This window comes from Heterodontus francisci, chromosome 4, assembly GCF_036365525.1.
Source record: "Heterodontus francisci isolate sHetFra1 chromosome 4, sHetFra1.hap1, whole genome shotgun sequence".
Taxonomy (NCBI): domain Eukaryota; kingdom Metazoa; phylum Chordata; class Chondrichthyes; order Heterodontiformes; family Heterodontidae; genus Heterodontus; species Heterodontus francisci.
The window spans coordinates 89,516,898-89,529,764 of NC_090374.1; the positions used below are offsets into that span (position 1 = coordinate 89,516,898).

The following is a 12,867-nucleotide window of genomic DNA, read 5'->3' on the forward strand; positions in this document are numbered from 1 at the left end:
GTTTCCATCCTTTGGTACGCCTACTGTATGTCTGTTTCTGGCAGATGTACAGTATACTGCTGAAACCCTTATTCATACCTTTGTCATTGACCGCTGTGGCTCCTGCAATGTGCCTCTTGATGCTCTCCTAACCTCCACTTTTCATAAAGTCAACTGTCCCGTTCTACACTAAACTTACCCTAGCCCACCAATAGATCAAATTTATAGTCCTCATTCAAATCACTAAGGATTCACTTTGCCTAACTTTCAGTTTTCGCCAACCTTGGTTGGAATTTTGGCATGGTGGGGGCCCAGACAACAGGCCCAAAAGCTGGAGGGGCAGCCCTGCTTCGGCTGTTAGTGGGACCCGCAGCTGCATTTTTGGGCTGTCCGTAAAATAATTGTTGTCAGGGCTCCCTTCCATTTGAAGGATGAGCGCCCGCCCCAGATGTTCCTGGCCAATTGGAGAGCTGGAAGCTAAGCAGCACCACTGGGAGCGCTGGCTGCTGTTGGGACGGGACTGCACCTGGAAGGGGAGCAGGCCACCCTCTCAACCAGGTGTGGGGTCTGGAAATGCTCTGGGGACAGTCAAGCAGGCCCCAGCAAGGGGAAGTTGAGTGGGGGGGGGGGGGGAGGAGGGTTGTTGGTGAGGGTGGGGGGCATTGCCACAGGGGTGACTATTCCTACTGGGGGAGGACCCCTCCATGGGTCACAGTGCCCAAATAGGAGTAATCCCACACCCCCCCCCACCTGCTGCTGGTTAAATGCCAGTGGTGGCAGAAGAGCCCTTAATTGGCCTCTGGGCGGGAGGGTCATCCTCCACTTTCTCTGCTGCTGGTAAAATGTCATGGTGGCCAGACAATGGGCACTCTAACCCCTGCCTTCCCTTGTCATTTTACATACTCCCCACGTTTCCCACCCCCACTTCCCCACTGCCTCCCATTCGCTTCCACAGAGGGCTGGTAAAATCCAGCCCCTTGGCTCAGTTCCCATACCCTCGTCTTTTGATTCTGGCCTCCTATGCATCCCTATTCCCTTCCCCCAGCTCCACTAAAGAATGCTTACTTCCTCCCCCAGATCACCTACCTTTGCATTGACTGCTACTGAACCCTCACTTTTACCTTTGTCACCGCCAGAGAAGAATATTTCAAATCTCTCCTTGTTAGCTATTCTCCACCCTTCATCACTTAATTGAAAACAATATTGCATGCAGCCTAACTTGCACCAGGTTCTGCTCAAACATCACCCCTTCTATTTCCCATCTACATGCTGCCCCTCAGCAACATAATCTGAAACACATCAGATTCCATGTGTATACTAATGACACCCAACTCTCATCCCACCATCACCTCTCCTGACCCCTCCATTGTCTGATTTGTCTCGCTGCTTGTCTGACATCCAGTTCTAGATGAGCAGAAATTTCCTTCAGTTAAACATTGGGAAGACCAAAGTCATTGTCTTTGCTACCTGCCCAAACTCTATTCCCTGATCACCATTTTCATCCCTCTCCCTGACTCAAGTTGAACCAGACCATTTGCAATCTTGATGTTATCAGTCATTACAGCACAGAAGACAGCCAGTTGGCCCATCGAGTCCATGCCATATGTTTGACCCCAAGATGAACTTCCAACCACATATCTGCTCCATCACCAAAACTGCCTACTTCCATCTCCAGATCACCTGATTCTGACCCCGCCTCAACTCATCTACTGCTGAAACCCTCATGCCTTTGTTACCTCTAGATGTGAGTATTCCAGTGTTCTCTTGGCTGCACCCCGTCCCCCCCCAATCTTCCACCCTACATAAACTTATACTCATCCAGAACTCTGCTGCCCATATCTTCACTCGCACCAACTATGTAATCCTATGTAAGTAACTCTGACCCACAATGGCATCCAGTCAACATTGCCTCAATTTTAAAATCTTCATCCTCGCTTTGAAATCTCTCAATGGCCTTATCCCTCCTCATCTCTGTAACTTCCTCCGTCCCCACAAGAATTTGAGATCGCTGCACTCCTCCAATTCTTGCAACTTGCATATTTCCAATTTTAATGGCCTCACCATTGAAGGGCTCCCTAAACCTCTTCATCTATCTCTCTTTTAAGATCCCCCTTAAAACCTACTCTTTGAAAAGGCTTTTTATTCATCGATCTTGATATCTTAACTCTACCCCTGCCTCATCTGCTGCTGAAATCCTCATCCATACCTTTGTTACCTCCAGACTTGACTATTCTAATGCACTCCTGGCTGGCCTTCCATATGCTACCCTCTAAACTTGGCATCCAAAACTCTTGCTACCATTGTCCTAATTTGTATAAATCCAGTTCACCCATCACCCTGTGCTCGCTGACCTAATCTGGCCCCCAGTTAAGCCATGATTCAATTTTTATATTCCCATCCTTGTTTTCAAATCCCTGTATGGTCTCACCCTCCCTATCTCTGTAATCTCCAACTCTACAAGATTGCTGCGCTCCTCTAATTCCAGTCTTTTGAACATCCCCGATTTTAATCTCTCCTAGGCCCTAAAACTGTGGAATTCCCTCCCTACACCTCTCTGGATGCTGGATGGCCATCTGAGAGAAATAGATTAACAAGGCTACTGGGATCGAGCTGGGGAGTGGGACTGACTGCATAGTTCCGTGGAGAGCTGGCACAGACCCAATGGGCCGAATGGCTTCCTGCATCGTAAATAAATGACTATGACTCTCTCTCCGTCTGTCTCCTCTGTCCCCCACTTTCTGTCTTCCCCCCCTCCCATCTTCCTCGCTCCCTGCAGCGGCCACTCCCACAATCCAATACTTATCATGCCTGTTTGATTTAAGTGGGGGCAAGCAGAGGCTGGAATATGCCCAATGTGCAGGATACAGGACCTTTATTGAATTGCGCGAAATCAACACGGTCGGCAGATCCCAGGGCGCCTGCGCCACATTCCACCAATCAGCGCTAACGCTGCCCAGGCGGTTCCGTCAGCCACAGGAGGTGACCAATCACAGACAGGGTCCCTCTGCCCATCAGACACAGGTCCCGCCTACCCCCTGCTGCCTGACGTACAGGGGAGCCACCAATCAGAGCCAAGCCACAAGCAGATCGGTGGGCTGGATACAATCTCTCAGTGGGACGGATTTTGGCCCGCGGGTTGTATGTTGGACAAGTCTGCTCTGGCATTTTGCCTCACTATTGCCAGCTGTAACTGCAGCCATTTTGATCTCACTCTGGACTTTCTGCCTCCCTCTCTTGCCTAAAACTCACTTTTGATCAAGTATTTCCTAATCTTTCCTCTTTTTAAAACAAAAAGTATCCCTGTACTACACTTTGGCATGATTTTCTGTATTAAAGACACTATATAAATGCATGTTGCTACTGTATCTGAGATTCTAACCAAGTCTAGCTTTGAAGGAAAATATTATTTTGGTGAAAACAGAGGGAACTGAAATTGGATGAAAAACAAACAAGCCAGCATGTGATTTGTTTAAATAATACAATTTCAATAAATATTCCAATGTATCACCTTTTAGTTTTCAATCATCTGCTAGCCCATGAATATATGAAAAATGACAGTAAACATCTCCTAGTCCCATCAGCCTAAGCAATTTAATTGTGACATTATTTGCATCCTAATGAGCAGTGTGGGCTTGGCCTTGAAGTTAACTACCTATATTGCTGCATAAAACAATTGTTTTAACCATACCCAACTAACTCCTGTAGCCAACACATACAGCCTCACTTATGACCAGTTTTTAAAAAAGGTTACTGAATGCGGTGCAGAGTAAAGGTTGGAAGGTGAAGTGCCTGGTTTCAGAGGAAAATAAGTATCTTTGTGGTGAAACGTGAGCAACTTCTCTGCCTGTGCATGCCGAGCTCTGTATCAAGCAACATGCTGATACTGCAGCTCACAGTACCAGCTCAAAGAAATACTGAAAAATAAATTTGTATGTAAGCAAAAACTGCATCTTCTCAACAGTACTCTAGTTTATGAATATACTATTTAAAATCATTCATAAGAGACGAGTCTCAACTTTAGAAGTTTATTGAACACGAGACAATAAAAGGACAAGACCAGAAAAATGCCACTCTCAGAAATGCACCTGTATCACTCGCAATAGTTCATGAAATATTCGCAACAAGCAATTAAACACTGATTGTAATATTACATTACATTTGAGATCTTACATTTTTCTACTTATTTTACTTTGGTAAAATTGAGCATTTAGATTATAAGAAACACATTTAAAGTGTACATTGAGAAAAACTTTCCAAAGGCAATATCTTAACACTCTGGATTCCAGGGAGCTGAGGATAAAAGTAAGCTTTCTCAGGCATTGTTTAAGTGCTCTTCTTCTCTTCAAAGATTACATTTGCTGCTGCTTTCTTGACTAGAAAGACACAAATATACATAAACAAGGACTGTATTTTCAAATATTCTTCTTCATTCCACCAAACATTAAAATTCTGATATAGAAGCAAAATACTGCAGATGCTGGAAATCTGAAATAAAAACAAAATGCTGGAAATACTCAGCAAGTCAGGCAGCATCTGTCGAGAGAGAAGCAGAGTGAATGTTTCAGGTTTGTGACCTTTCATCAGGGTTCTGATGAAAGGTCACAGACCTGAAACATTAGCTCTGCTTCTTTCTCCACAGATGCTGCCAGGCCTGAGTATTTCCAGCACTTTGTTTTTTTAATTAAAATTCTGATTATGCCACAGATCAATTGTCCAGGTACCACCAACAACATTGGTTTCCCAATTTAAATTTTTGCACATTTTCTTTGTTGAAAATGTTCTTCTCTTGCACCTCCCAAGGCTGGGGCACCAGGAATGCCCAAATGGGAGCCCAAAGAGTAAATGTTGACAGACTATTCTAGCATTACGGCATCACACTCAAGTTTGATCCCATCTTGACCCAACATCCATTTTCTAGCAGGAATCACTGAATAATAATCAGAATCTGATTAACGCAGCACTGACGCGGGATCAAATCGGTGACTTCCTAGCTCAGCTATTCACTTCAGCAATGCATTTATCTTTTGAAATTAATTTTCATGCAGATATAGCATAGCAAGTAGGAACTCCAGTATAAATGCTCTGGAATGGCACCGTGTAATCTTGTGCCCACTATTCAATATTTCGATGAAATTTCAAGTTCAGCCTCCTTGGGGAGGTATCAAAGCAGAGTCAAGGAAATTACTCACAGGAATCGAGTTAACTCCAGAAGACTCCTCTGCAACTCCTAGAGTCAAGCCAGAGTGCAATGAAACAAGAACTGCGTGTTATATCTGGATGCAAAAGACTGGAAGCGAGGAAGTGCAAATTTGGATCCATATTGGACCAGATAATCTATTTCAGTAATGTTGGCCAGGGCACCTGGAGAACTCCCCTGCTCTTCTAAAATTGCACCACATGAACATTTACATCCACCTGAGATGGTAGACAAAGCCTCAGTTTAATGTCTTAACGTCTCATCCAGAAGACAGCATCTCTGCCAGGGCTGCTCTCCATCACTGCTACATTGAACTGCCAGCCTACATTCAAGTTTCTGGAATGGGGCAGGGGATGGGAAGGTGTGTAAATAGCCTGAAATTAGTTTTTTGTTAAATCTCTCTTTGGCTTCCCATGGACATCACACTTATTCCATAGCTAAGAACTGAATTATACTGATGTAAACCCCTCCCCCATTTCAAAATTTAAGAGTAACTGGTTTGTAACTTATGCTGATCTGCTCCCAAGATATTGCTAATAATACTGCTCTTGATCCAGCCCACTCAAATGAGAGAGGGCATTGTTGAGAGACTCTTCCAGCAACGTATTCTCCTTGTTTTCAAGCATGGCTGAGTTATGGTACTCAGTTTGTAGATACTACAAACACAGAACTGTATCCCATCACTCAGACAACATATTTGAATGTTTTGTAGCTCAGCAGATCTGCTCGACAGGCAAGTTATATTATGAATCTACTACAGCTAAATAATATAATAAGTTATTTGTCTTACCATTTTCTTTAACGCTGTCTGCAGCTTCTGAGGCCCGGTCACCAAAATTCTTCACAACTTCATCCAGTTTAGCCTCATGCTTCAGAAAGAAAGGGCGGATAAAACGCTTGTAGATCAATTGAGAACCATTATTTGAGGTGGGAGCCATGCACCAAACCAGGAATGCACACTAAATATCAGATAAAGAGATATATTAAAATAATTGGTTGAGATCCTCCATTTGTCCACAATGCTATTGCTACAATATTAGATTTATTTGTGTATCAGTTGTTGCTATCAATGTCATCACTTGGGGCATTTTGATTGCTGTTAGTTTTTATTTAAGTCAGTATGTAACAATAAGTTCTGAATATTTGTTGCAAAAACTTTTTACATGTTTACCAATGTTACTGGCCTCTCAAACTGGTAATCCTATAGCCTGTGATCTTTTTAAAGTTATTACATTTAAAAAATTAGTCTGCATCTGCCCTCGAGCAGGAAATGATAACATCAGTTTTTTAGACGCACGTGAAAACAACTTTTTTTTTTAAAACAGCATTTTAATTTAAAATTAGAAGATACATTGTAGATACAAAAGATACATTCCCCCTCAATGGGGGCGGGGTGGTTTGAAGAGGAGGGAAAGGAGGAGGAGGAAGGCTGAACAAGTGGAGGAGAAAGAGGGAATGAAGTCAGGGAAGAAAAGGCATGGAAATTATCTCAGCGGAGAGCCACAATTTTCATCTCAGCTGGAGAGGTAGTGTGGTGGTATAGCCTTTCTCCTAGACATCGACACTATTAACTTGCTTACTTTGCCCAAAAGTTGAGGCAAGATAAACATTCCCTCTTCACCAGGACCTGACCTACTACTCACTGTGGGAGGAGTTTTGCTTCTTCCAAAATATGCTGGTTTTCTCTTCTGTTATTTATTTATTCCCCTATCATATCCTGGCTGCATAGCTGTGGCAACACTTCCTGTCACAGCACTGCACTAATCTAAATTGATAGTTTTACAATTGACCCCAAAGTTTCTGCTCAAGTCTTTGGACGGAGGGCACTTTCAGCACTGTGGGAAGGCAACCCTTGGCCTTCTGAGGTCAAGCATTGTTATTCTGCCTCCCCGTCAATAATCGATGGTGTCAGCAGGCTGTCGCCAAAGCTTGGTGGCCACCATGTGTACATTCAGGATAAGCTGCTTGTGGTGTCATCTCCTCATGTTCCACCTAATTAATGAATGGCTTACAATGGAATTCAGCCATTCGCAGCACTATCTGCAAGAATAACTGGCATTGCAGGTACATGCAGTCACTTTTAGAATAGCTTTTTCTACTAACAGAGACTTACATCAGGAATTTTCAATACATTTTGAAATGGAATGTTGTGACCGCTTAGCAATTTTTTTTTTTTATATAGTAGCCCAGTTCCTGCTGATTCAGGAATGGAATTTCATAAGTTGACTACTCTAAACTTAAAAGGAGTTATACTTTTCTAACTCAATTTATGATCAAACTTCTTTCCTGGCTTTGCAAAGTACTTCACATTACCAATTCTAATTTTAAGACATCAAATCCTTGTCTATTCCACTCTTGATTTTTTTTTTTAAGTACTCGAGATTTAGCTCTCTCTACATTTTTCTTTTTAGCTCAGGAATCAAGAACCTAAATCATTTCCTTTGTGCTTGCTATTTATCAATGCTTAACTGGTGTCCTTAAGGAACAGAAACTCCAAATGCAACAATGAAGCATTTGTATGTAAGCACATTTGAAGTGTGTGATTTCTTTTTTAAAAAACCTACCAAACCTTATTCAACATTCAGTATTTACATTTCATATCAATAAATGATGTGTATAAACTTTAGTGGAAAAATCAGCACAAGGACAAATTCAGAGTAAAATATGCAGAAAAAGAACCCAATATGATGTCATAACCACACATCTGAACCCAATAGATAAGCTTCAGCATATTTTGGAGAAGGAGTAAGAGTGAAAGGGGAGAAAGATCAGAATGAAAAATACCTTCATAACCTACTCAAAGTCATTTAATCCACAGCTCACTAGTTTTATAATATGAAACACATCTAAAATTCAAAACATTTTGGCCAAAGGCATGGAAGGGCAATCCAATCAAAAGGCATAATGTTTTATATAAACGTGCATTTACACATCAAAAACAGAAAACGTAGTATTTCAATACGTAGAAACTATCTAGGATTAGCATCTGAATTTCCACTGGTGTCAGTCATAAAGAAAAATGCAACATTAGCTAAAGTCATAATTGATGATGTTATTTACAATCTTGTCAAATAACTCAAAGATTCTGAAAACTATAGGAGCTGCCTGTACACCAGTGTTTCTTAATGTCAATCTAGTCTCTGTTCTTTCCCTGATGTAAAATGAGTGGATTGAGGGCTCAACTGCTGTTCACCATGACTGAATGAGGAAATTTTAACTCACAAATACAGGTGGATTTGAGTTGGGTAGGATGTAAAAATTTTACAAATCCCAAACCCAAACCTAACCAGCCCACTTCTGGTTTTAATGAAGCCGGAACGGGGTGGGTGGAGGGAGAAACTAACCCACTCTGAGAAGGCAGGTTGCTCATTTAAACATTTTAAATGATGCTGCATGCCTCAGATTTTATCTCCATTTTGAATTTAAGCCTGGCCAGCTGGGCTTCCCAATCCTTAGGAAACCTAGCTGCTAAAAAGAGAAGCAAGAACTGTTACGTGCAAGAGGTAACTGCCTTTCTAGCACTGTTTTGGATTCAGGAAGAGGAGTGCTTCCTCCCATCACCCAAGCTAACCTGCTTCCCTCGCTGTGCTAGGAACCCCCACAATCTCCGCCCCGATCCATGACTTCCTGCAATCATACCACGACCCTACTGGCCAATCTTTACTCACCCAAAACCCCAACCGCCACAATCTCTAAGCAGCATGACCTGACCTGTTGGCCTGCAGCATTTCCTACCTAACAGAGAGCCAATCCTATAAATCAAGCTAGCTTCCAGGTGGGAATCCGGTTTCTAAAAACAAACACGCACTCTGTGGAGACAAGACTTTATAGTGTTCGGGAAGCCTGGACTTTTTATTTATCAATTTCCAGGATATGGGCAACACTGACAAGGGCAGCGTTCATTGCCCATCACCAATTGCCTGTGAAAAGCTGGTAGTGAGCCAACTTCCCGAACTGCTGCAATCCATACTTCCACAGTGCCGTTAGAGAGGGAGTTCCAGGATTTTGACCCAGCGACAGTGAAGGAAGAGCCAGGATGCAATTTGGAGGGGAACATGCAAGTGGTGGTGTTCCCATGCGCTTGCTTCTCTTGTTCTTCTAGGTGGTTGAGGTCATGGGTTTGGAAGGTGCTACTGAAGGCCTTGGTGAGTTACTGCAGTGCAGTTTGTAGATGGTACATTCTGCTACCACAGTGTGCTGGTGACGGAGGGAGCGAAGGTTTAAGGGTAGTTGATGGGTTGCAAATCAAGCCAGCTGCTTTTTCCTGGATGGTGTTGAGCGTCTTGAGTGTTGTTGGAGCTGCACTTACCCAGACAAATGGAAGTATTGGGGGCGGCACAGTGGCGCAGTGGTTAGCACCGCAGCCTCACAGCTACAGGGACCCGGGTTCGATTCCGGGTACTGCCTGTGTGGAGTTTGCAAGTTCTCCCTGTGTCTGCGTGGGTTTTCTCCGGGTACTCTGGTTTCCTCCCACAAGCCAAAAGACTTGCAGGTTGATAGGTAAATTGGCCGTTATAAATTGTCACTAGTATAGGTAGGTGGTAGGGAAATATAGGGACAGGTGGGGATGTTTGGTAGGAATATGGGATTAGTGTAGGATTAGTATAAATGGGTGGTTGATGTTCGGCACAGACTCAGTGGGCCGAAGGGCCTGTTTCAGTGCTGTATCTCTAATCTAATCTAATCTATTCCATCACACTCCAGACTTGTGCCTTATAGATGATGGAAAGACTCTGGGGAAATCAGGAGGGGTCATTTGCCACAGAAACTGCTTGCCTCTGACCTGCTCTTGTGGAGAGGGTAGAGACAAAGAAGTGTAGATTTGTTTTGGATTAGATGAATTAAGATGGGCCAAAAGGCCTTCCTCATTCACAAGTTATTTTGCAATCTGGCGACTGTTCTGCTGAAACCTTGTGGCCTTGGGAAGTGATCCTATGGGGATTCTGATCCTGAAAGTGTCAATACCCTTGTACCTGGTACATTGATTCTTGGGTGAATATTTGGACCCCACTTGGAAGTCACCTTGTTACTCTGCAGAAAATACAGGGGGCTTTTTCCTCAGAACAATCTGTTAGCTGGAAGACATCATCTGAAAGCAGTGTTAATGTATGCTGGTGACACCCAGCTCTATCTCGCCAGCACCACTCTTGACTCCTCCACTAGTGCTAAATTATCAGACTGCGTATCTGACATCCAATGGATGAGCAGAAATTTCCTCCAATTAAATACTGGGAACACTGAAGCCATTGTTTTCTGTCCCCTCCATCCAAGCCCCATCCCTCTCCCTGGCAACAGTCTGAGATTAAACCAATCTGTTCGCAACCCGGGTGTCATATTTGACTTGGAGATGAGATTCCAACCACATATTCGCACCATCACTAAGACTGCCTATTTCCACCCCTGTCTCAGCTCATCAGCTGCTGAAACCCTCATTCATGACTTTATTACCTCTGGACTTGTTTATTCCAATGCACTCCTGCCTGGCCTCCCACACACTACCCTCTGTAAACTTGAGGTCATCCAAAACTCTGCTACCCGTGTCTTAATTCGCACCAAGTTCTGTTCACCTATCAACCCTGTGCTCGCTGACTTGCATTGGCTCCCAGTCAAGCAATATCTTGATTTTAAAATTCTCATCCTAGTTTTCAAATCCCTCCATGGTCTCGCCCCTTCATACCTCTGTAATCTCCTCCAGCCCCACAACCCTCAGATATCTGAGCTCATCTAATTCTGGTCTCGAATGTCCCCGATTTTAATCTCTCTACCATTTGTGGCCATGCACTGTTACCTAGGCCCCAATTCAACCCCCTCCCCCAACCCCCGCACCTCTCTAGCTCTCTATCTCACTATCTCACTTTCCTCCTTTATGACACTACCCCTTTGACCAAGCTTTTGGTTACCTGACCTAATATCTCCTTATGTGTCTTGGTGTATTTTGTTTTATAATGCTCGAGAAGTTTCTTGGGATGTTTTATTTTGTTGAAGGTGCTATATAAATATAAGTTGTTGTTGCTTTTCCTCCCCAAGTGTATTCCTGACTTACTCTAAACTTAAATTACTATCCTAACAATTGGAATGCAACCACAAGATAACTAGCTTCATTGAACCATAGAACCTTGCTTTTCCCACAACAACCCTTTTTTTCCAACCAGTGAGTAGTTGGTATTTCACACTTAAATAGATCAACTGCAATCATATGGACAATGGAATTTAGTATCCCTTACTTTTATACTGGTAGCAACATTAGTTGTTAATGGCAAGAAGAATCAGTTGTTCTTAAAAGTAGATCCAACATATATTCTTTCCAACTTTAGTATACATCAATACTAATCCATTACAAACTAATTTCTACTTACCTTGAACATGTAATAGAAGGGAAACCAGGAAAAGAAGATGTCAGAAAAGAATTCAACTACACTGAAGAGACCATAAACCACCCAGTACATCAACCATATTGTATCGTCGTCTTTATCAGGGCTTTCAATGGCCTTGATCCTGCAGGGAAGAAAAGTAAAAGGTACCAAATATTTCAAGAGTACAAAGTGAACCTTTCAATTTAATATACTCTGAACATGTAGAGCTACAGAAAAAAAAAAGAGATGCAGAGAAGTATCAAGACAGTGGTTTTCAAAATAGTTAGGGTATAAATTAGATATTTCTTCGATTGCCCAAGAAATTAAAGCAAAATCTCCTTTAGACCAAGTGTGATTAACTTAAATTGCTGGAAAACAGAAACATAAAATTCCCACCAGGGAGACACAAAGGAATTTTATAAAGAAAGAGTGTTTTTTTTAAAAAAAAGAAATCATCCCCCGAAGATGCTGATTCCTTCTGGGTTGCAGTACTGTGATAGTAATCTTCTAGTACTTTGCCCGTAAGGTCATTCTTTATGTCTACAATGAACTTCAGCTGAGCATATGACCACAGAAGGCATTGGAGTTGACCTCAATGCCATCGTCACTCCGTCCTGATCTCATCACATGCATATTTTATTTATGTAGAGATACAGCATTGAAAAAGGCCCTTTGGCCCACCAAGTCTGTGCCGACCAACAACCACCCATTTATACTAATCCTACATTAACTCCATATTCTCTACCACATCCCCACCATTCTCCTACCACATACCTACACTAGGGGCAATTTACAATGGCCAATTTACCTATCAACCTGCAAGTCTTTGGCTGTGGGAGGAAACCGGAGCACCCGGCGGGAACCCACGCAGACACGGAGAACTTGCAAACTCCACACAGGCAGTACCCAGAACTGAACCTGGGTTGCTGGAGCTGTGAGGCTGCAGTGCTAACCAATGCGCCACTGTGCCGCCCAAATTGTACGACGATGCAATCAGGAGGAGCAGTTCCTAATTATTTTTCTCATCCTTAGCATGGGGACACTAAGATAAAGTGCTACCACAGCTAAGATTAGCTCAAATCAGCACAAACCAAGAATTTTCTATGTAACTGAAAAAGTAACCTTCTGTTCACTACACCACGTAGTCCCTTCATTTAAGTTTTAACTAGAATCAGTGCCAGGTTCAACAATAAACTCAAGAGGGCATTAGACGCAGTATGCAATGTTTACACGTCATTGTGTATTACTTTTGGGCATTGCAATGGGGTGGGCGGCTGTATTCACCCCATTACACAGGACAGCCTCTAGAGGACAGAAATATTGAATAATGTTTTTCAC

At 42.9% G+C, this 12,867-nt stretch overlaps 1 protein-coding gene across 1 annotated transcript in view; it reads right to left on the reverse strand.

Annotated features, from left to right (window-relative positions):
• Positions 1-3,990: 3,990 nt before the first annotated feature.
• The window catches only part of reep5 (receptor accessory protein 5), a 33,006-nt gene continuing 24,129 nt past the window's right edge, over positions 3,991-12,867 (reverse strand). The window contains exons 3-5 of the mRNA XM_068029850.1: positions 11,533-11,671; positions 5,967-6,135; positions 3,991-4,352 (exon numbers count right to left, since the gene is read on the reverse strand). Of these exons, the coding sequence (XP_067885951.1) occupies positions 4,303-4,352; positions 5,967-6,135; positions 11,533-11,671 (358 nt within the window). The 3' untranslated portion in view covers positions 3,991-4,302. The remainder of the gene's footprint in view (positions 4,353-5,966; positions 6,136-11,532; positions 11,672-12,867) is intronic.